The 22,057-nt window shown below is 37.9% G+C and overlaps 1 protein-coding gene across 1 annotated transcript in view; it reads right to left on the bottom strand.

The window, feature by feature from the left end:
* Window positions 1–1,558: 1,558 nt before the first annotated feature.
* UFL1 (UFM1 specific ligase 1) overlaps window positions 1,559–22,057 on the bottom strand; it is a 43,873-nt gene continuing 23,374 nt past the window's right edge. The window contains exons 9-19 of the mRNA XM_032774062.2: window positions 20,664–20,839; window positions 19,807–19,986; window positions 15,837–15,957; window positions 12,702–12,824; window positions 10,042–10,162; window positions 9,183–9,349; window positions 7,903–8,033; window positions 7,655–7,735; window positions 5,790–5,875; window positions 5,129–5,309; window positions 1,559–3,799 (exon numbers count right to left, since the gene is read on the bottom strand). Coding sequence (XP_032629953.1) covers window positions 3,584–3,799; window positions 5,129–5,309; window positions 5,790–5,875; window positions 7,655–7,735; window positions 7,903–8,033; window positions 9,183–9,349; window positions 10,042–10,162; window positions 12,702–12,824; window positions 15,837–15,957; window positions 19,807–19,986; window positions 20,664–20,839 — 1,583 coding nt within the window. The 3' untranslated portion in view covers window positions 1,559–3,583. The remainder of the gene's footprint in view (window positions 3,800–5,128; window positions 5,310–5,789; window positions 5,876–7,654; window positions 7,736–7,902; window positions 8,034–9,182; window positions 9,350–10,041; window positions 10,163–12,701; window positions 12,825–15,836; window positions 15,958–19,806; window positions 19,987–20,663; window positions 20,840–22,057) is intronic.

The raw sequence follows: 22,057 nt of genomic DNA, 5'->3' as shown, positions 1-22,057 counted from the left end.
TTTGCCTTAAGCATTGAAAGCAAAGTGAAAACCTTCACTAATAAGGAGTATGAAGTGGGGTTAATCAGAGGATAATATGGAGATTAAAAGTCAGTTGCCCTTTCCTCAGAACCCAAAACAAGCTATTGCCACAATAGCCCTTCATAGCAACCTATTTCATGGGTGTAACCAGACCAGCCTGATCTGATCTAAACTTCTACGTCCACCCTCACAAATATCAGCATGGTATTTGTCATTAACAGGAGCCTCTTGAAGAGCTATCTTTCCCCTTTCATTTTGCTCCAGTTAGTTCACCTAAATTTCTCTTTTTAACCAAGGTTTAAATCCCTCAAAATTCATAAAAATAATTTAAAATCCCATTTCACTACTATATTGATCTTTGGCCTTTTTTAATGTATTCTTCAAATTACACTTTAAAAAGATAAGTAGTTATTTAAAATATCAGAGAGAAAGATTTCTGCTCTCACAATAAAGTATTTTAATAATCCAAAACCTTTAGATGACCATCACTTTTATGTTTCAGTTACAACCGTGCTTTTCATGACAGGAGTAAACTTCCTTCAAAAAGGCTACTGCTCTCACAGACGCGTACTGTAAAGAAAATGTTAAGGTCAAAAACATGAAGCCATTTGAAACATTAAGCCAAAGGTATACAGAGAGCTTTAACAAAAGTTCTAAATACCTATCAGAAACTCAGGACAACCTTTGTTAGATTACACCACCAATCTTAGACTGTACTCGTGCAAGTCATTTAAGTTGCGAGTACTATAGTTTTCAAATGCCACCACTTCTCAAAGGCTAACCTCAAGAGTTTCCCTGAGTAATCACACACTTGCTTTTTTTAAAGTCACTTTGGAAGAGACTATATACAAGAAATTTCATGGAGCATGTATTGTTAATGAGTGGAATGAGGGGGCAAGTTGGCGGAAGCAATGCTGCTCCCCAGCCCTTTTCTACAGAGTAATTTAAATGAAGCTACAATGTACATTTATCTGAAAAAGAAACAGGCACCCTTTTTTGTGAACTGAACATCTGATCATTAGGATAAGTAAGAATAATAGGAATCCTTTCCTTTTTCCTAACCTTAAGTCCAATATATATAGGGGGAAAAAAATCATTAGCAAAGTGTTTGAGGAAACAATATTCCATTTCTCTCTCTGATTAAGACACCTTTAACTAGGAACGCACTTGATAGACAGACAGCCAATACTTATTTTTTCTGGCATAGGAATACTGGTGAAGGTTTCTCATACTGAAATTAACCACTGAAAATTCCAGGAAGAGACCACCACTGGAATGTTAGTACTTCTTTCCTATCCTTTTTAAAGAATGTTTTATTACTCTCATCGTGTGGCCGATAATTTAAAAAATCTGTTGCATTATGTAGGAGACTTATAACAAGTTCATTATTATTATGTCTTACAACAGTATTAAGCAAAAGAGAAGCACTCAAAATTGCAAGTATAACAAATCAAACCGAGCATATTAACAACTGCAGGTTAAGCAACAAGTGCAAATCCAATCAATATATCCGCAGTTAAATCAACAGCAGAAACTATTTTATCCACTTAACCATTAACTTTATTAAAATAATTATATTTGCATAAAGATATCAGATTGTACAGTATTATTTACAAAATCATCAATGCCATTTAAAAGTGTGTACATTTAATATAGGAAAATTAGAACTATTTTGATTCAGTAACAAGAGGCTAAGTAAGTTTATTGTATGCAAACCATTTTTTTTAATAAAGTTAAAGCAGTCAGAATATTTTCCCCTTTTGCTTTTCTCTGACCCTTCTTTTCAGGTGACATGGTTGTACGGGGGCTTCTGGCTAGGACGATGGACACAAGTCTAAGTCTGGAGGGCAGAGAGTGGAGCTGCTCTTTTGTACAGGATCACTGCTGTTTTGTAAAGATATTATTGAATTTAATACAGTAATTTAGTGATTTTATATGTGATTCTGTTTTTTAAACTCCATTCTAAAAACATGCCTAAATGCAGTAAGACAAAAGTTCAGATCTCAAGTCACCTTTCTTTTGTTGCAATCACAGTTTTGGGGACATTTTTGGTTGACTTCTACCCAGTGCACACCACTGCACATGACCCGCAGGAATTTAACAGACAATGCTACTTGGTAACTTCTCTACAGTAGGTTTTTCTCAGTGCCAAAAAAGAGTTTTGGCAAGAGTGAGAGAATACTTAGAACAACTATTATTTTCATGGAACAGCAATGTCTATTACCTTACTATTCAGACTTGATTTTATGCAAGCAACTAGGTAACATTACAAGTATATATAATCATTGCATACTTCAGTGATAACAAGCTGAAACTGATTTGATAAATTAAAATTAAAACTGCTCCAAAACAAATAAAAAAATATACAACTGACATACAAAATGTATGTAATTAACTAATATCAGAAGGATTCTAGTTGGTATACTTTACACATATTTTCTCTAAGACACAGAATACACCCCATGTACAAATGAGGATGTAAATTACAACGGACATGACAAAAATATTGCTAAATAATATCAAATACCTCTGGGAATAGGTTAACACTAGAAAAAACACTGTAGAACATATCCAAAATGGTTAACATTTTCAGAATTTCTTTTAACAAACATACTGTAAAGTGAACAAAATTCTGAACCAAACTCTCTCAAATAAAAATGGCATATATAATAAATGTTTGCCCTTTAAGAAACCTCTCTAGGAATCCCTTCAGTTAAATGAACAAGCTAACTTGTATGCTAATTACAGAAGTCCTCACCTCACTCCCTCAAAAAAAACCAAAACAACTCAATACAGGTCACCTGCAGTTTTATGACAAATCATTAGCTAAGGGACATGAAATGAAAAATAATAGTGTGTGCAAAGTTCACTGGAATTCATTGAAAAAAATTCTAGAAATCCATCCTTAATTCAGCACCATAGCCTCTCTGGTTAATAACATTATTTGAACTGATCAGATATTTTTACTATTTTGTGCAGGTGTGCCTGACCACTTCATTATTAACCTCTGCACTGCTTAATATGCACTCCTGAAAAAGTTCAAATTCATGAGATCAAAAAAAGTAAAGATGACCTCTCATGCCATGCTATTACATACCTATAACCTTAATTTTAAAATGTAGCTGTGGAATCCAGACAAACGTTTACATTTTGATAATTACTATACAGGTAAAAAAAAGGGGAAGGGGGAATTCACATCTGAAAAGCAAATTATAAACTTATGGATATATGTATAAGAATTCTTAAGCATTTGAAAGAGCAAATATTTCCTGAAATACTACAGAAAGGCTCCATCTTAGAATTTTAATTACATAGCCAATTTAAGTGTTGCTATTAATGTCTTATGTAACAATGCATGCAATGTGGTAAAATATATTTTAAAGAATGTAAATCAAAATTCAGTTCCACCACTGCCTGTTATCCTTCAGGCTTCAATTCTATACGCAAAATTTTGGAAGCCAAGACTATCTCAACCATTCTTCACTACCCACAAAGTGAACTTCTTTCTCCTTTCAGAAAAAGATATTCTGACTGTTCGCTGGATTGAGATTTAATTAGAAGTTCACTCCTCTGTCACAGAAGATTTTCTGGGTCTGAGAACAAGATCTTTGAGAGAGGCGGTGATTTCTTGGAGTTCTTTTCGAATAGCATCTGGACATGCTTTCTCCCCTAGGTTATCATCCACTGTGTCATCATCCCCTTGTCCAATCTTATAATTCTGACTGATCAACTGTTTCACTACTAATCCCTGATATTTGACCAGAAGAGAATGCTGATCCTGAGGGGAGAAAAAAATTTAAGAAATGGGTTAAAGTTATTTAAAGGAGCACAGCTGACTTTGTGAGATTAAAGTAAGCAAATATTTTTCCATCAAGACATTTTACAATCTAAATTGTAACATGAATATTTTAAGGGACATCAAAAATAAAATGTCTGTAGTAATGAACAGGCATCTACACTACAGAAACAGCATGCTTAGCCACTGGAGGAGGGAGTGCTATGCCCTGATTGACAGCAGTTTGAAGCACATTTTTGGGTGCACCTTGGATTTTCTTTAAAATTAAATTGAAATAAGTCAGGATTGGGGAGAGGTAATGGTTAGAGAATGAGGACCTGTTCAATGGTCCACCCTAGGAAGGTGAATCCAATAAATTTGCAGATACCTGTAGACCAGGGGTGTGCAAACTATGGCCCAGGGGCCGCATCTGGCCCTTCAGATGTTTTCATCTGGCCCTCAAGCTCCTGCCAGGGAGCAGGGTTGGGCGCTTGCTCCATGCAGCTCGCAGAACCCCACCTCTAGTTCCTACATATAGGGGCTGCCAGGGGCTCCACACACTGCCCCCACCCCAAGCACCTCCCCTGTAGCTCTCACTGGCCAGCCAATGGAGCAAATGGGAACTGCAGGGGTGGTGCCTGCAGATGGGGCAGTGCGCAGAGCTGCCTGGCCGTGCCTCTGCATAGGGGCCAGAGCAGGGGGACATGCTGCTGCTTCTGGGAGCTGCTTGAGGTAAGCACCGCCCAGAGCCTGCACTCAGACTCCCTCCTGCGCCCCAACCCTGCCCCAGCCCTAACCCCCTCCTATCCTCCGAACCCTTCAGTCCCACCCTCCTGCACCCCAGATCCTGCACCCCCTGCCAAAACCCTCATCCCCTCCCACATCCAACCCCCAGTTTCATGAGCATTCATGGCTCATACAATTTCCATATCCAGATGTGGCCCTTGTGCCAAAAAGTCTGCCCACCCCTGCTCTAGACTCTGATAAACATTTATGCTGTTGATCTCATGAAACCACTCCATCAACGGCTCAATGAAATGACTACCTTTAAACTACAATCAAGGGTTGGAAATCGAGACAACTTAGCTCTGAATCATCCTCACAGATCACTAATTTACAGATGACATGTGACGGATGAAGCCACATGGAAGTGCTAGAGTGCTAACACCAACAAACAGATTGAGTCAGATAAAATAGAGAGACGTTTTATATTCTATACCTATAGATTCTATATCTTGATATTCTATACCTAGAACTATTCAGTGCTGGACAGTCCCATGTTTTTCTTAGAACAGTCAGACACTACAGGGTACTATTTCAAAAGCAGAATACCTCTGGGATCTTAGTAGTTAGGAAAGAAATGATTTGTGGTACGCATCTTCCTGGTGCATGAAGCATGCACTGTGTTGAAAACTGAAACAACAGGACCGATGTCAGGTGTAAAACAAGAGCTGGATCTTCTGTGACTTTCAGTTGTTCAATCAGAGCCTGTCTATGCTGAAACAGAATTTGCCTAAGAAAACAAAGTGCATAGAGAAAACATATTTGTTTCCATTTTGTTCTTTATCAGGTTGGAATTGCCAATACGTATTTAGATTTGATGGATATTAACTTTTTTCCTCCCAACAGACTGATTCTTAATATTAATGGGTGGCATTTTCAAAAATGCCATCCTGAGCTTTTAAAAAATGCCATCCTGAACTTTTAAAAGGACATCTCTGTAAAAAACGATATAGAGCAGCTAGCTCCACTATCAGAAAAATTAGTTTCAAACTTGGTACGCTATCTGCAAATTCAATATCTGATGTTTGGAAAGCTGCCTAAACTTTGTCTAAAAAAAGAAGACTCCTGAATTTATCTCCTCCTCCACATTTTATCTACCTACATGTTCCACTGCTACCAAGTTAATTATCTAAAATGTGTGCAGAAATGGTGCTATATTTCCCACTTTGCACAATTCTTTAAGGTAATAAATACAATTTAAAAAAGTTACCTTTCCTTCTTTTTGTCCCCTTTTTTAACCATAATATCACAAGCATCTGTTGAAGAATCGAGGCACAAAAGAAAGTCTTCTAAACTCTATAAAAAAAAATTAGACCCAGGTATAGACACTTAATTTGAAATAGTGGCTAAAAAACCTAGTTTACAAGCACACTGTTTTTCTCTCTTCAAAATGATGGCATTCAGATCATAGAGATGTAAAATAATTACCAATATAAGATGAGGGAAAGGATTCCGTTTAAAATAAAACACCACTAAACCTTTAAAAGTTTATATATTTAAATAGTAAAGGGTATAAAATTAAGTAAATGAATGTGGAAAAAAGTATACAATATATCATCTTCTAGAAAGTATTGCAATATTACCTTATATACTCGTTCATTAGCCTGTTCGTTTATAAGCTGACTCCCCAAGATGGTTAGGTAAAAATAGCAAAAACTGTATGACCCTTTCATAAGCCGACCCTATGTTTATGGGGTTGGCAAACTTTGGCTCCTCGCCCATTAGGGTAAGCCTCCAGTGGGCTTGGACGTTTTGTTTTACCTGAGGTGTTCACAGGCACGGAGCCCCTCAGCTTCCAGTGTTCACGGTTTGCCATTCCCAGCCAATGGGCACTGCAGGGCCACTTCCCGTGCCTGTGAACGCTCCAGGTAAACAAAATTTCCTGACCTGCTAGCAGCTTACCCTGATGGGCCGGGAGCCAAAGTTTGCCAACCGCTGCTACATTTTAAAAGCTGACATCACAAAAAACACTCAAAATTTTGCAAGAATTACTTTAATGTAACCTAATGAAAAACCTGTTTTTGTTATAATAACTGAACAAATATGTATTCACCTTCAAAATTAGTCAATATTTAAAATCAGTAAATGGATATTTAAAACAAGTAACTTAGAACAATATGAGACTTTAAAAAGTCTTAAAATCCTTCAAAGTATGAATCAGTCTCTGATTCACCAAAAACAGTTCATTAAACTCGGCTTCAATCAAAGCTGCACCCGCATTGTCATCGTAGATAGTGGCAGTGTCGTCTTCAGACTCAGATTCCTTCTCATCATCAGCCTGTTGTGTCATCATCAAATATGGCATCATCTTCTGACCTGTCGAGTGCATTGCTGATATTGCATTTCCCAAATGATTTTTCTATCATTTCCGAGAGAATGGACACCCACATGTCCTTGATCTACTGGGCGACCAGATTGATTTCAGGCTTCATAAGATTCCTGTCTTTTGTCAACTTTGCCATGCCTGAGCACATCCATTCAGACCACATGTTGCGTAGCCTGTCTTTAAAGGGTTTGTTCAGGCAGACATCAAGCGGTTGTAGAACTGAAGTTAAGCCTCCAGGTATTACAGTCAAAGTAGTTTTTGTGATGCTCTTTGATGCGTCACCTTTTTTACCAAAAATATTCGGCTTATGAATGAGTATACACAGTATCTACTTTTCTTAAGAAAAATATGATAAGCCTTTTTTGTACGTTAGGCACTAACTCGTTCTTTCCAGTTTTGTTCTACAGCTGCTGTAGTCCACAATTTAATGATTACGATGCCTAAATACCTATAGAGATGAGGGCTCAAGAATTTTAGGGGGAGGATATATGAATTATCAAGTGTTCTAAATAAAATTTAAAAAACTGCATTTTAATCTCTACTGCCAACATCATAAAGCTCCTTTAAAATGTTTATGAGATGAAGATTGACTTATTCTTACTGATTTACAAGAATTTGGATTGAGGATATTTGTATGCAGCCTTCACAGCAACAGTAATCACCTATCCGAATCTTTAACTCAGGTGGCTATTAGTATTACACTAGTAGAATGGATAATTTGAACTCTGGAAGTTTTTGGAGCAATTTACCTTGCCATTCAGAGAAGTATGTAGCTTAGTTAAAGGAACTCTGGTCTCTTCGGGTAATTTACCTAAAATCTTTTTCCTGACCTGTTGGGAAAAAAACATAATATTGTTTTACAAATAAATGTTAGGTTCATCTTCATATCAGTACTTTATAACTGAAAAGCTGTTGTGAATAGTTAGGAAAGAACATTAATATTGCGATTATTAAAATGAAACTGCCTTAAAGAGGAATGAAAGTGGTATCTACATACCTCACTTGTAATGGCAGTACAATCTTCTGATGCCATCATTAAATCGGTAGCAAGGAAGTTGAAAATAAGATTTGTGATGTCTGTACAAACTGTCTTCAGCATGTGTTTGGCAAGATTAGTTTGTGTCTCATCTGTAAGATATAATTTCTTTAAGTAAAAGAGTAAGAAAGTAACTTATTACGTTGTCTAATCCACCCACATGACAGTTCAGATTTCCCTACGGCAGTGGCTCCTATGCGGTGGGCTAAGGACTACTGGTGGTCCACAGAAAGGTAGCTGGACATGTGGTGCAAGCTCTTCTTGTTTCCAGCTGCTTCTACAGGGGTCCAAAGTTCCTCACTGCAAGCAAGAGCCTGGAGGCCTGAAAATGCAACTGGAACGGAGGAGTCAGAGCAGCTGATACCTAGGGAATGCAGTTACATAAAGAGGAGAAGAAACTGGTGCCAGAGGACAGCTCCTGAACCACAAATAAGACTGGAGCTGCCAGCCACCGTAAGACAGAAATATCCTGGAGAGCAGGAGAAAAGGGACTAAAGCAACAGGGTTCCAGGAACTAGGCAAAGAGGCATCACCTTCAGGGAACTAAACAGACAGTGCAGGAAGGAGTTGCACAGAAACACATGCAGGATGAAGAAGAACAGATTCTAGGGCTAAATGTAATGAAAGGCAAAAAGAGACAGTATGATTAATATATGTCAAAAAGGCAGAAAACTTACTGCTTTAGAGACAGCTAGAAATAGTTCATTTTTCCTCTAATGCTACTTTTTACATGTAAGCACAAACTGTAGTTGCCACAGGGATGCTATGCAAGTGTGAATGGCAGGGGAGACCTTCTAAATTAAGATGTTGTCCATAATGTGAAGAAATCTGAGAAGCCTTGACTATAGTATATTGCCTGGTGATTTGTCCATCCATGTTTTAAGTGACTCAAGTGATGAAGGCTCTACTACTTCACTTAGGAGACTATTCCATAATCAAACAAATGTCATCAGGATACTTTTCCTCATATTCAGCGTACTTTCCCTGTTCTTAGTTTCACCCTAAACTTCCCATAGATACATTTTACCACCTTACAGTACCACTGAAATTCCTCTCCCTCCTTGGAATTGAAATTATTTAAATAAAACTAGATTTTGCTAAAACAGACTCTACTCAATGACAGCATAGTTTGCATCCTTAATAATTTGTCGCTCTTTTACTAATATATTCAAATGTCATCACCTTTCTAGTATTGAGGTGTTCATTTTTTTTTTTTTTTTTTAAGGAAGTATTTGTTGTACCTGTAAAATGCTTTGTTCCCTTTTCAAATAATCGGATATTATTGTACAAGTTTGAAACCTCTTCCTGCAAATCCTTGATGGTCTGCCTCCTACTAGCTCCAGACAAAGAAGAGGTTGAAGACACGAATACTGAACGTACCACTTCCTGGTAGCTCTTTGTTAGGGACCTCAGAACAGGAAAAAAAAGGAAGATCTTAAAACTATTAAAAAAAAATTGGGTTTATCCAAATACATTCATTATTAATGAGAAGGTTGTTACACTCCTGTTCCAGAATGTGAAATAAGTGTATCTAAAAGTAATAGTGCATAAGTGAGGAGAGATTATTAAAATGTATGCATATTATGTATTTTTGGTACTTTTGGCAGCACAATTTGTTATGATCTAGTTAAGTCCTTGTCAATGTTTTCAATTTCACAGGCCTATAAAACTTGTCCCTAAATCCAAACAAGAGGGGAAAAAAAGCATATAAGATGTCCAGTGAGGATGCTATTTATATACTGGTCCAAATGGTCACTGAACTGATGTCAGATCAGACAGTTAAGATGCACTTAAAATGGTGTGGGTTTTTCTAAGGTCACTCTCACAGTACAGAATATGCTGGCTAGCAGATAAGGTAATACAAACTGCCACCATACAGAAACAGCACTTCCTAGAATGTCGTATCAGCACAGATTTCTGATATGCCAGGAGGTTTGCAATAATAGACTGAGCCACACCAAGCAGCAAGCACTACGATTCTGACTTCTCTCTCTCTCTCAGAAAAAAAAAGTACTATTCTTCCAGTCAAAGCAAGCAGGAGATTCATTTAGAATGAATCATTAAACACCTAATTTTACCAAGATGAATTAGTGCACTTACCGTATTAAATGTTCAGCAAGTTCTGTAATAAGCTCTTCGGGGCAGTCCTGTATATGGTTCCTTAAAACATCTTGAATCTCTTCCCGTGACATGAAAGGAATCTCCAGATGCTTATTCCTACCTGTAATGACCATGAGCAACATTTTAATGGCAGAACATTGAGATGATTTTAGTTAAAGCTACCCATGTGGCACAGGACATTACAATGTCCAGTAGCTCTGACCCCTAGCATGAAATGGATTAGCAGTGAATGTTAAGCCATATGACTTTTGCCACCGATGCAGTTACAACTCTCTCACAAATAAAAAGACTGATATTTCTGTTCAGATGACTTGAAAACTTCTACTATATTGTGGATAATTTATGAAATAAAGGTAAAAATGTCAGTTCTAGATTTTTCTCACATTTGTTATTTGGTGCCGAGATATTTTTGTATAGCACTCAAAAGCAAGACATAAAATGACAGAGTCCCCTTTATGCCAGGTTATCACCTACATTTCAAAACACAATGAATGAGTACAAGCAGCATTAGGGAGAGAACGGGGGTTTATAACAATACAATCACATGAATACTCAACTTAAGCTTAAACATATTTTGGTGGTTTTGTATTTTTCTTTTCTTTGTTTCCTTTTTTTTTTTTCTTTTTTTAAAACTTAGCATGACATTTATTGTGTACACTGCAGAAGAAATAAGTTTTCAGGGGATTAAAAGGAGTGCAAGATAATGACATGGAGAAGCAGAGTAGGAAAGGGATTATGCTACACCTTACACATGAAAAGAGATGCAGACCTGCTTGAAGAAGAAACAGATAAATGAGGCATCAAGAATGGCAGCACTGACGGTGTAGTGGCATAGAGGTGATAAAACAATAAAAGACAAGGTTGAATGAACAGGAAGAGGTGGAGCTATTTATTTAATGACTTGGAAGTGAGGAAATGGTTAAATTTGAATTTATAGTGTCAGTCAAGCTAGTTGTGTATCAGAAAGAGAGCTCAGTAGATAAAAAGTTGCCAAACAGCACTCACCAAATGCTATTAAACTCAGCACATTTATTACTACATATTAACATTTACAATGATTGATTTTAAACTAAACTATGGAGGCTTATACTTAAAAAAACCCATCTTGCTAGTATTTCACCTAGATGAACAGTCTGAAGAATTATCGCACTATGGCAGGGGTGGCCAAACTTACTGGCCCTCCGTGCTGCATACAACAATCTTCAGAAGTTTGAGAGCTGGAGCACATCTGCCAGGAGTTGGGGCTTGGGGCTTCCGCCCCACTCCTGCTGAAGCCCCGAGCCCTGGCAGGTGTGGCCTGCAGGGCTGAAGCCCTGAGACCCTCCTCCCCGCTTGACAGAAGTTCCTACCTCACCACCCCACTGGAAGGCAGAGGTCCCGAGATTCTCACGCCGCCCCTTTTCCCCAGTCTAGTAGGTGGAGAATAGGGGGGGAGGGGCATGCACAGAGGAGGCTTGCAAGCCACACTTTAATGGTGGAAGAGCCACATGTGGCTCGTGAGCCACAGTTTGGCCACGTCTGCACTACGGCCTGGTCCACATTTAAAAATGATCTAGCTGTGTCACTCAGGTCTAAAATGATCTAACCCCCTATGTAGACGCAGCTAAGTTGAGGGAAAAATTCTTCCATTAACCTAGCTATTGTCTCTTGGAGAAGTGGATTAACTATACTGATAGAACAGGGAAGTGTCGGCCAGCACATTCCTCGGTCCGCACCGCTTCCCGCAGTCCCCTTTGGCCTGGAGTGGCAAACTGCCGTCAGTGGGAGCCGCGATCGCCCGAACCTGAGGACACGGCAGGTAAACAAACCAGCCTGCGTGCCAAAGGTTGCCGATCCCTGTGACAGAAAAACCCCTTTTGCTGATGAAGAGGTATCTACACTATGGTACTGTAGCGGCTCAGATACAGAAGCATTCTAGCAGCTATAGTATAACCATACCCTATATGAACTACTCAAATCTGTTGAAAGAGCTTTTAGTTACTGTTAGGGATTCAAGAGACTTGTATAACCGGAATTAGCAGGATAAACCATAAAACTTCTGAGAGCGTTTTCACTCTTATTTCAATTATAACAGTCACCTTTAAAAAGCTAGAATTTACCAACATTTATAGCACCGCAAATTTCCCCCTTCATTTAGAAAAGAATCCAAGTTAAAACTGAATCAAAGTTAAAACTTTTGCTGGAGGTTTTCCTTTTCAAGGGAAAAAAGATCAGTTATTTCTACTCATCACTAGGATTTCCTAATTTAAGCTAGTTAAACTTTGGAACTAGATAAGAGTTGCTGGGTTTAATCATACATTATTCAGCAGATATTTAAAGACTAAGTATGATCTGCATCTTGAAATCAAGGTTGTTTATTTTCTATATTTTCTTGAATTTAGTAACAATTTTGCTCTAATTCCCTTTACTTTGATTTCTTTAAGAATTGCTGACAATGCTCACTATGAATGCATATTACAATACCACAATTTATATTGAGATACATTTTCATTTATACAATTTAACCTGCTCAACACACTAGTATCTTTTGATATTTTATCTGGGCAGATAGCTATAATGGGAGAAACACAAAGACTTACAAAAGCAGAAGATAACGTATGTCAGTGTAAGTAGATACTGGCTAAAACAAAATTACGAACTTGTGCTACTTGCTTGTGATTCCTCATCACTCTCCGTATCCTTTCTTCCTTTCTTCTTGGTTTTCTTAATCTTGATCTCTCTGGCATTTCCACCACCTCCTCCTCTCACACTTCCACTGCCCTCTGGTGGCAAATTATGTGTTTAGTACACACAGAAGCATTATCCCTTAATGTGATGTTTTTCATAGTTATGGTAACAGATGAGACTGAACTATTTGTTAAAGATACTAGTGAAATAATCTTATCAACCTATCATGAATGGAACCTACATTACATATTGCAAATTAGTGACAGTTTGATATTTAAAGAACATGAAAAAGAAACATACTGATTAATAACTTATTAGTTGTCACTTCATTACTAAAATAAACAGAACTTTCTAAAAATGTGACTACTCCTTATATCAAATTACAAATATCATGTAAACAACATTAGTAAAATAACTGCTCCCGACAGACAACAAAACCAGATATCATTGCTCAAAACACAAGAAAAGCAACCTGATGGCTGAAAATAAGATTTTTATTAATGCAGGTCAGCCCTGATGAACAATTGAACTACTCAACAAAATTTTTGCAGTTGTATTTAACATGTCATGAGCGGGGGAGGGATACCTCAGTGGTTTGAGCATTGGCCTGCTAAACCCAGGGTTGCAAGTTCAGTCCTTGAGGGGGCCATTTAGGGAACTGGGGTAAAAATCTGTCTGGGGATTGGCCCTGCTTTGAGCAGGGGGTTGGACAAGATGACCTTCTGAGGTCCCTTCCAACCCTAATCTTCTATGATTTTATGAATACTCCACATTACAGGACAAAATCCTGCACTATAAGCATTTATCGAATTGCTGATAGCATCTCAATTTTCAGTATGTTCCTTTTCTACCATGTAAATCCTTCTGCCCTTGTTTCTGCTTTTTTCATCTGCAAAATTTTACACTCTGTAGTAATTGCATTCCATACAAGAAATAACTTTGAAGTTTTTGCCCTCATATTTTAATGTAAAAATAATTACATTCTCAAGCGGCTAAACAATGGATTAATTCTACTATTGCTTAAGAAAAACATACAAAGGCAGTATTCAAATGCTTGTACCGTATAATTAGCCGGCTATGTATTTAATATGAATTCCCAAGCCCTGGTGCTCAGTCACGTCCTCGGACCCTATAGCGATAGCTGTGATACTTAAGCTGTAGGTTAGGAACAACTTATCTTTGGGTAAGCCCTGGCACCTTGTAACTTAGGAAAAAAACAGGCTTTTTGTAGGTTTATTTGAACTGTGACTGAATTAAATTGAGCAGGAATTGGTTGTTTAGTTAACAGTATAATAAGCAGAAACAATAAAAAGCTATTTTAAAAGAAGCTCTTTAATGATTTGCATCCTATCTTTCACACTGTGGGTCAGCACACAAAAGAAGTTGCTTATACTGTCGACATGTGCAACCAAGATCTGATCTGTGGAGAGCACGAACAAGACAGCATACAGGCTGTAATTTTCAAACAACAGAGTGAATGGGTTGTAAATCCAATGACAGCCTGGTTAGAGGAACTATAACACTGCAGGATTTTTAGGCCTCCCCGCCTTTTTTTNCGGGTGGACTGAGCTGAATACACAGGTGGTCTGTCGGCAGCTGGGATTTAAGTAAGATCCTTTTATATGAGTCAACTAAACTCTTGGTTTAGCAGTGGTGATAAAACTTTGCAAAATATCGTCTCTGTACTCTGCAAACTATGAAATGTGCTGTGTTGCCTTTTTTACCTAATATTTGCACAAGCATCACTTTTGTATTGTGAAAAACTTTGTATGCCGCACTGCAATAAGAAACAGAGCACTGAACAAAAACCAGAAAGTAATTTCCTAAATGATTTATGAAGCTGGTTGTTCTCAGATTTGGAAGAACATTACACAGTGCTGCTCTGAGCCAGTTTGATCTGTTTATGCCAGGGGTCGGCAACCTTTCAGAAGTGGTGTGCCGAGTCTTCATTTAGTCATTCTAATTTAAGGTTTTGCATGCCGGTAATACATTTTAACGTTTTTAGAAGGTCTCTTTCTATAAGTCTATAATATTTAACTAAACTATTGTTGTATGTAAAGTAAATAAAGTTTCTTAAATGTTTAAGAAGCTTCATTAAAAATTAAATTAAAATGCAGAGCCCCCTGGACCAGTGGCCAGGACCCAGGCAGTGTGAGTGCCAGTGAAAATCAGCTCGTGTGCTGCCTTTGGCACTCATGCCATAGCTTGCCTACCCCTGGTTTATGCTTATGAAGAGTAAGACACAAGCAAGGCTGGAAGTCATTCTATTTATGACAGTTCTATTAAAGTTCAAACTCCTCTTTAACAACTATGCCCTAGAAAAATCAGCTGTCTCTTGTGGTGAGAATAAGTTTGGTTTCCAGGCCAACTCAGTCCCAATCTCTTGAGAGTAGAAACTAATGTTCTATTTAAATATATGGTTATACTATATCCAATTAAGCTAGATATACCAGTGTTTTGATTCGGTAGCTTGTAATAGGACACAACATTGAGGGACTAAAACAAATTTCTGAATCACCCTATTAAAGTCTTTAAGAATTACTGCATTATGTTTAGCCTGATTTAAGTTCTTCAGTGATTACTGAAAACTGTAAAGGTTCAGAAAGATTTTATGTATATTTACATTCTGGAGCAAACTGAGATCTACTGTAAGATTTTTTTTTTTTTTTGCTAAATGGAGCTATGCATACTTAGACCCAGTATGAATTTAGCCCAGAACATATTAAAAAAACAACAACCTTGTGAACTTTCAAATAATTATGATCTTGCAGCATAACAGAGAGGAGGTTACCAAGTTGTGCTTGGAGAGGACTCTGACTTTAAAACTCACTCCGACTTCATCTGAAAGGGTCCGGATTTGATGAGTTTTGGAGTACCCTGCAAAGCCTATCAATTTCCCCTGCCATATGGAAAGTAGGACGAAGGAGGAGGATGGTGAGTTGGGGGGGAGGAGGGGTTTTCATTGCTTACTTTTTGCCTAACTATTGTCAGCTGGGGGGTTAGGTGAAACCGGTGGAGTTGTAAATGGGAGTACTTTTATAAATAAGTATGGCCAAGGGCAGACAGGTGCTCCTTTATATAAATAGAAATAATTCCGAATACCTTACCTGTTGCTTTCTTCCTTCTTTCATCCTTTCTGTCTTTTTTGTTAGCAGATGAATTTTCTAAAATAGAAGCCTCTTTCAGGTCCTCTTCAGTGACTAAATTAACAGGGTTATTTTTCATTTCCTGGAATGAAGATAATTCATTTAATGTCAAAATATAAATGCAGAATGTGACTAATAAAGCATCATTCATGCAGTCTAGACATTTTAAAACAGATTGTCTTAAACACAGAATGTGTTCTACATGCAGCACAGGAAAAAAAATACTTATTTTCCTCCTCCAAACCCAACAACCTGTCCTGCAAGCTTAATATGACCAAGGTAGTCAATGAATAATAGAACTGTAAAATAAATCCAATAAAAAACTACATTAATTTTACAGCAATGTATTTAGTCAAGAAACTTAAAGACAGTGTGAGTCTCAAATATTTTAATAAATCCTGAAGTCTAAACAGTACTTCATTATTTAAATAGATTGAGTAGAATTACAGTACTGAATTTTGTAACTCAATTCTATTACCAATATTATCTTCCAAAACATAATTCTCCAAAGAACCTGGGGTTCACGGGGTGCCAGAGGTTTGTATGTGCATTTTACTGAATTTAAGGTAATAGTGGACATGAATATCTTAGATAAACAACGCCTCAATTATGAATAAGTTTAGGCTGTTCCTGAGCTTTTTATATCTGCCTAACAGGCGAGGCTGGTTCCTCATCACATCTTCACACTATGGGGGGAAAAATAACAAAAACACACAACATTTCTCTGCCTCCCTAATTTCTCTCTTTTTGTGGTGGGGAAAACTGGCCTCCTAAACCCTCTTGGTTCAGCTATCCTGCTTTCCACTGCGTTAAGACGAGGATCTGATACTGCTTGACACCAGCTGCTCTAAGCTTTGCTAAAAGAGACACTAGTGAAAGCAGACAGCAGTCCAAGGCACTGAGAGCAGGTGGAGGGAACAAGCAGCCATCCAGCCCAGCAGCTGGGAGGGAGGGCCCCCAGAAGTAGGAGACAAGAGGCAGGGGGGTGGGGGTGGGGGGGGAGTGGAGGGAGGCAGTATATGTTGATCCAACAGAGGAGCTGGGACACTGTTTGGGACTCTTTTACTCAGACTGATTTAAGAATATTGGAATAGTCCTGGACAGATCAGGATGGCTGGAAGGGTTTTAATTTATTCTTTCTTTTCTCTGTGTGGTTAAAATTGCTTATGGAAAAATAAAAGCTTACATGGGCAAAACTGAGAATAAACATACTTTTTAAAAATCAGCCAATAAATAGCATGGGGAAATACAAGTTTTTCTTAAAGTGAAACTTTTTATTAAACAAACTGGAGTGCTGCAATAACACGGCAAATAGTCACTTAAAATTAGGGCTGTCGATTAGTTTCAGTTAACTCACACAATTATCTACAAAATTAATCGCAATTAATCACACTGTTAAACATAATACCAACTGAAATTTATTAATTAATATGGATGTTTTTCAATGTTTTCAAATATATTGATTTTAATTACAACACAGAATACCAAGTGTACAGTGTTCACTATATTTTTTACTACAAATATTTGCACTGTAAAATGATAAACAAAAGAAATAGTATTTTTCAATTCACCTCACTCAAATATTGTAGTGCAATTTCTTTTCTTGAAAGTGCAACTTACAAATATAGTATTTTTTGTTACATAACTACACTCAAAAACAAAACAATGTAAAACTTTAGAGCCTACAATTCCACTTAGTCCTACTTCTTGTGCAGCCAATTGGTAAGAGAAACAAGTTTGTTTACATTTACGAGAGATAATGCTGCCCACTTCTTAATTAAAATGTCACCTGAAAGTGAGAACAGGCATTTGCATGGCACTTTTGTAGCTGGCGTCACAAGATACTTATGTGACAGATGTGCTAAAGATTTGCACACCTCTTCATTCTTCGGCCATCGTTCCAAAGGACGAGTCCATGCTGTTGATGCTTGTTAAAAAAATAATGTGTTCATTAAATTTGAGACTGAGCTCCTTGGGGGAAAACTGTACTTCTCCTGCTGTTTCACCCACATTCTGCCTTATTATTTTATGTTATAGCAGGCTCAGATGACAACCCAGCACACGTGGTTTGTTTTAAGAACCCTTTTGCTTGAAATTTGACAAAATGCAAAGAAAATACCAATGTGAAATTTCTAAAGATAGCTATAGCATTCGACCCAAGATTTAAGAATCTGGCTCAGATGATGAAAATGAACATGCGCTGGTCTGTACTGCTTTGGATCGTTATTAAGCAGAACCCTTCACCAGCATGGATGCATATCCCTTGGAATGGTGATTGAAGCATCAAGGGACATATGAATCTTTAGCACATCTGGCATGTAAATATTTTGCAATGCTGGCTACAACAGTGCCATGCAAACACCTGTTCTCACTTTCAGATGACACTGTAAACAAGAAGAGGGCAGCATTATCTTCTGCAAACATAAACAAATTTGTTTGTCTGAGCGATTGGCTGAACAAGAAGTAGGCCTGATTAGACTCGTAGGCTCTAAAGTTTTACACCGTTTTATTTTTAAAAACAGGGTTTTTTGTACATAATTCATGTACATTTTGTAAGTTCAACCTTCATGATAAAGAGATTGCACTACAGTACTTGTATTAGGTGAACTGAAAAAATAATATTTACTTTGTTTTTTACAGTGCAAATATTTGTAATAAACATAAATATAAAGTAGGCACTGTACACTTTGTATTCTGTGTTGTAATTGAAATCAATATATGTGAAAATGTAGAAAACATCCAAAAATATTTAAATGGTATTCTATTATTTAATTGCACAATTAATTGCACAATTAATTTTTGTAATTGCTTGATAGCCCTATTTAAAATTATCTCTTTATATTGCATGAGATACTTAGAAATCTTCCAGACAAATCATTCACTAAAGCAGCCTTGGTCAACACCTTTTCATTTCCCTGATCTCACCTAGATAATACACTAGCAGAACTAGCAATCTGATATGTTAAGTGTGCATGGAAGTATTTCTCAACTTTGTTGTAGTAGAAACAAGTCAGTTACTGATCCTGAAACATTGTGAAAATATAAACATAGTTTTCAGGTTCTTATTGTATTTCCTCAACTTATTAATAAGGACACACTTGAATTTCTAAACATAGGAAATGGTCATTTTTCTTTATTTATAAATCACATAAATTTCAACAATAACTAAAATAGGGCCTGATCCCACACATACCACTTTTATGCCAGCAATTTCAGTAAAGTTCTCATTTACTTTGGATGTAGGTGGTATCAGAATAAGACTGAGGCTGTAAAACATGCTGAGATGTACAGTGCAGCTGTACAACTTTGATATCTATGGATTGATCTGATAGAACCTTTAAATCAGGTCGAGTAACAGATCTTTCAACTCACCCATATGAAATATTCAACAATGAATGATAAATATAAAATTATCTAGTGCTTTACGAACTTTATGTGGTCAAGATAAGAAAACTGGCTTTGTAAAAATGGCACCTTCAGTTGCTGAGATTTCCTCCAGCATGTATTCCTAATCATATCCCCTTAATTTACCACTTAGGACTTCAGGGAGAGCTGCACAAATGCATCCAACAACAGAACGTGGTCCTAAAATAATTTTCATCGTGTCATTACTTCAGATGCTTTACTGACAACATCAACAGAACTTAATTAAATTCTTTATACTGGTGATGATATGTTAGGTGGAAAGAACATACTTTCAGATCTGAAGCTTGCGAGATAGCATTGGAGAAAACATTTTTACTTTAAACAAGATTTGCTTTGAAAGACAATGACACACACATGGAATCAGATGACACCATTTTTACATGAATATGTTTTCAGACCTAAATCATATGAAATATAAAGTATAAAAAATTGCAGACTATTAAATTCAAATATGGTTAAAAACAGAAATACATATACACACATCCAGATATACAAGACATCATACCTTTTCGGCTTTGTGGCGCATCAACTCCCTGAACAGATCAGTACAGCTGTTTATAAATTTCTCACTGACTACAATAGTATCACTGAAGATTATAGTTGGCAAATGTTTGTTGAAAGATCTCATCACTTGCTGAAGCAAAATTCCAGAATCTTCTATGGATAGTGAACTGGGCAGAAGAGTCTAAGATTAAAAAACAAAATCATTTATATATACACTGCACATAATATTACATTATAAAGAACAGAAAAGGCCATTTTTTACATGTATTAAGAGGACCTACAATTATATGGTAACTGTTTAAAATATACTGTGCTACATCTGAGTTAGATGTGTCTTTATATTTTAAATAGATCTTTAATCATGAAAGATCCCAAAGTGGTTTAGGAATACTAATTAATTTCACTCAGCAATGATATACAGCTGCCTCTGTAATGGAAGATAGAAACTTAAAAGTGCCTCCCAATAGACTAGGGCAGAAAATAAGGCAGCATATTATTGCTAAAATTAGACCTTGTGTTCTAGCTAAATTCTAACATCCCCCTATTTTGGTGAAAAGTAAAACAGACAGTCTGTTTTAAAAATCTCATCTGACAAACGGCACTTCCAGAAGTAAAGTGTTCCCTAACACAATACTGGAGCAATGATTCTGTACTGATTCAGAAGAATGAGTTTGCTGTAGAAGTCTATCGACAAAGCCTGACTGAGCTTCAGGCAAGTTTAAGGGGGTGAAGCAGAAGTCATTTGTTTCAATGGTTATTAGACCTAAGTAAACTGAAAATTCTTCTTTAAAGTAACATTATTGGATGATATCTAATAAAATGGGGAAGAAATACATCCCACTGAAAAAAAGAGCATACCGCTATATCCACCCACGTTCCAGAGCTGATGGCTTCATCTACTGAAGCCTCCACCTGATCCACAATTTCCTGACCAACACAGGCTGCTTTCAAAAATAAGAGCTTTGTGGACTTGTATCTTTTCTTTATGTAGTTCACAGGGTCTGGGATGCCAAGTCTGGACAATGAATCAAATTCTGTAAAATTGTAAAAAGTTTATTAAGTTTTACCCATTCATTGGGCCTTCAAGAAATCAACATTTCCAAGAACAAATACACACACAGGGAAGATACTAAAACTCTTGGAGACAACGGTGCCTCATGAAAAAAACATTGTATTTAGAAACCATCCCACTGATTGCATACTCATGAACCCCACTAATACAATTTCAAACCTTAGTTTTTACATGTAAGGAGAGGATCTGAGAAATTTAACCTAAACATAAGTAGCACATAGGCTAAGTCTACTCTGCCAAGGGTGAAAAACACCCATGCTGCCACAACTTATTCAATTTAAAGGAATAAAAGCTGGTCAGTTTTCATTCTGCTTCTTTTTCAAGCTGCAGCAGAGGCACTGGGGTGATCCTTCTGCAGATCTAGATGCATTGGTTAACACTTGATCCATATTTGGAAGGTCATATGGAGGGTTTTTTTAATGTAAGCGTAGATTCTGAAAAAGTTACAGAACTCACATAGGAAAGCTTCCTGTTTATTCACCATAGGCTGGAGTGGGGAAAACTACGGCCTGGGGGCTGGATCCAGCCGATCTGGGCTTTGGATCTAGCCCGCGGGACTGTCAACCCCTTGGCGCTGCGGGGCTAAGGCACGCTCCCTGCATGCCCTGGCCCTGCGCCACTCCCAGAAGTGGTCGGCACCACTCCCGGAAGTGGCCGGCTCCTGGATGGTGGGGTGGAAGAGGGTTCCGTGCTCTGCCTTTGCCTGCGGGTACTTCCCCTGAAGCTCCCATTGTCCGTGGTTCCCTGTTCCCGGACAATGGGAACTGCAGGGGGGTGGTGCCTGCAGGCGAGGGCAGCGCATAGAGCCCTCTGCACCCTCACCCTGGGGCCACAGGGACATGGTGCCGGCCGTTTCCAGGTGCGGCGTGGGACCAGGGCAGATAGGGACCCTGTTTTAGCCCTGCTGCGCGCCGCTGCCACCCCAGAGCTACTCAAGGTAAGTGGCGCCAGGCCGGAACCCACACTATGAACCCCTCCTGCACCTCAACCCCCTGCCCTGAGCCCCCTCCTGTAGTCCGCACCCCTCCCTAAGCTCCCTTGTACTCTCTCCCACAACCCAACCACTTGCCCCAGCCCTACATTCATGGCCCTGCATGCAATTTCCCCACCCAGATGTGGCTCTTGGGCCAAAAAGTTTGGGCACCCCTGCATAGGCAATGCACTGAATGGATTTTTCAAA

Source organism: Chelonoidis abingdonii, chromosome 3 (assembly GCF_003597395.2).
Source record: "Chelonoidis abingdonii isolate Lonesome George chromosome 3, CheloAbing_2.0, whole genome shotgun sequence".
NCBI classification, from domain to species: domain Eukaryota; kingdom Metazoa; phylum Chordata; order Testudines; family Testudinidae; genus Chelonoidis; species Chelonoidis abingdonii.
This window is presented reverse-complemented; position numbering and strand designations above follow the sequence as displayed.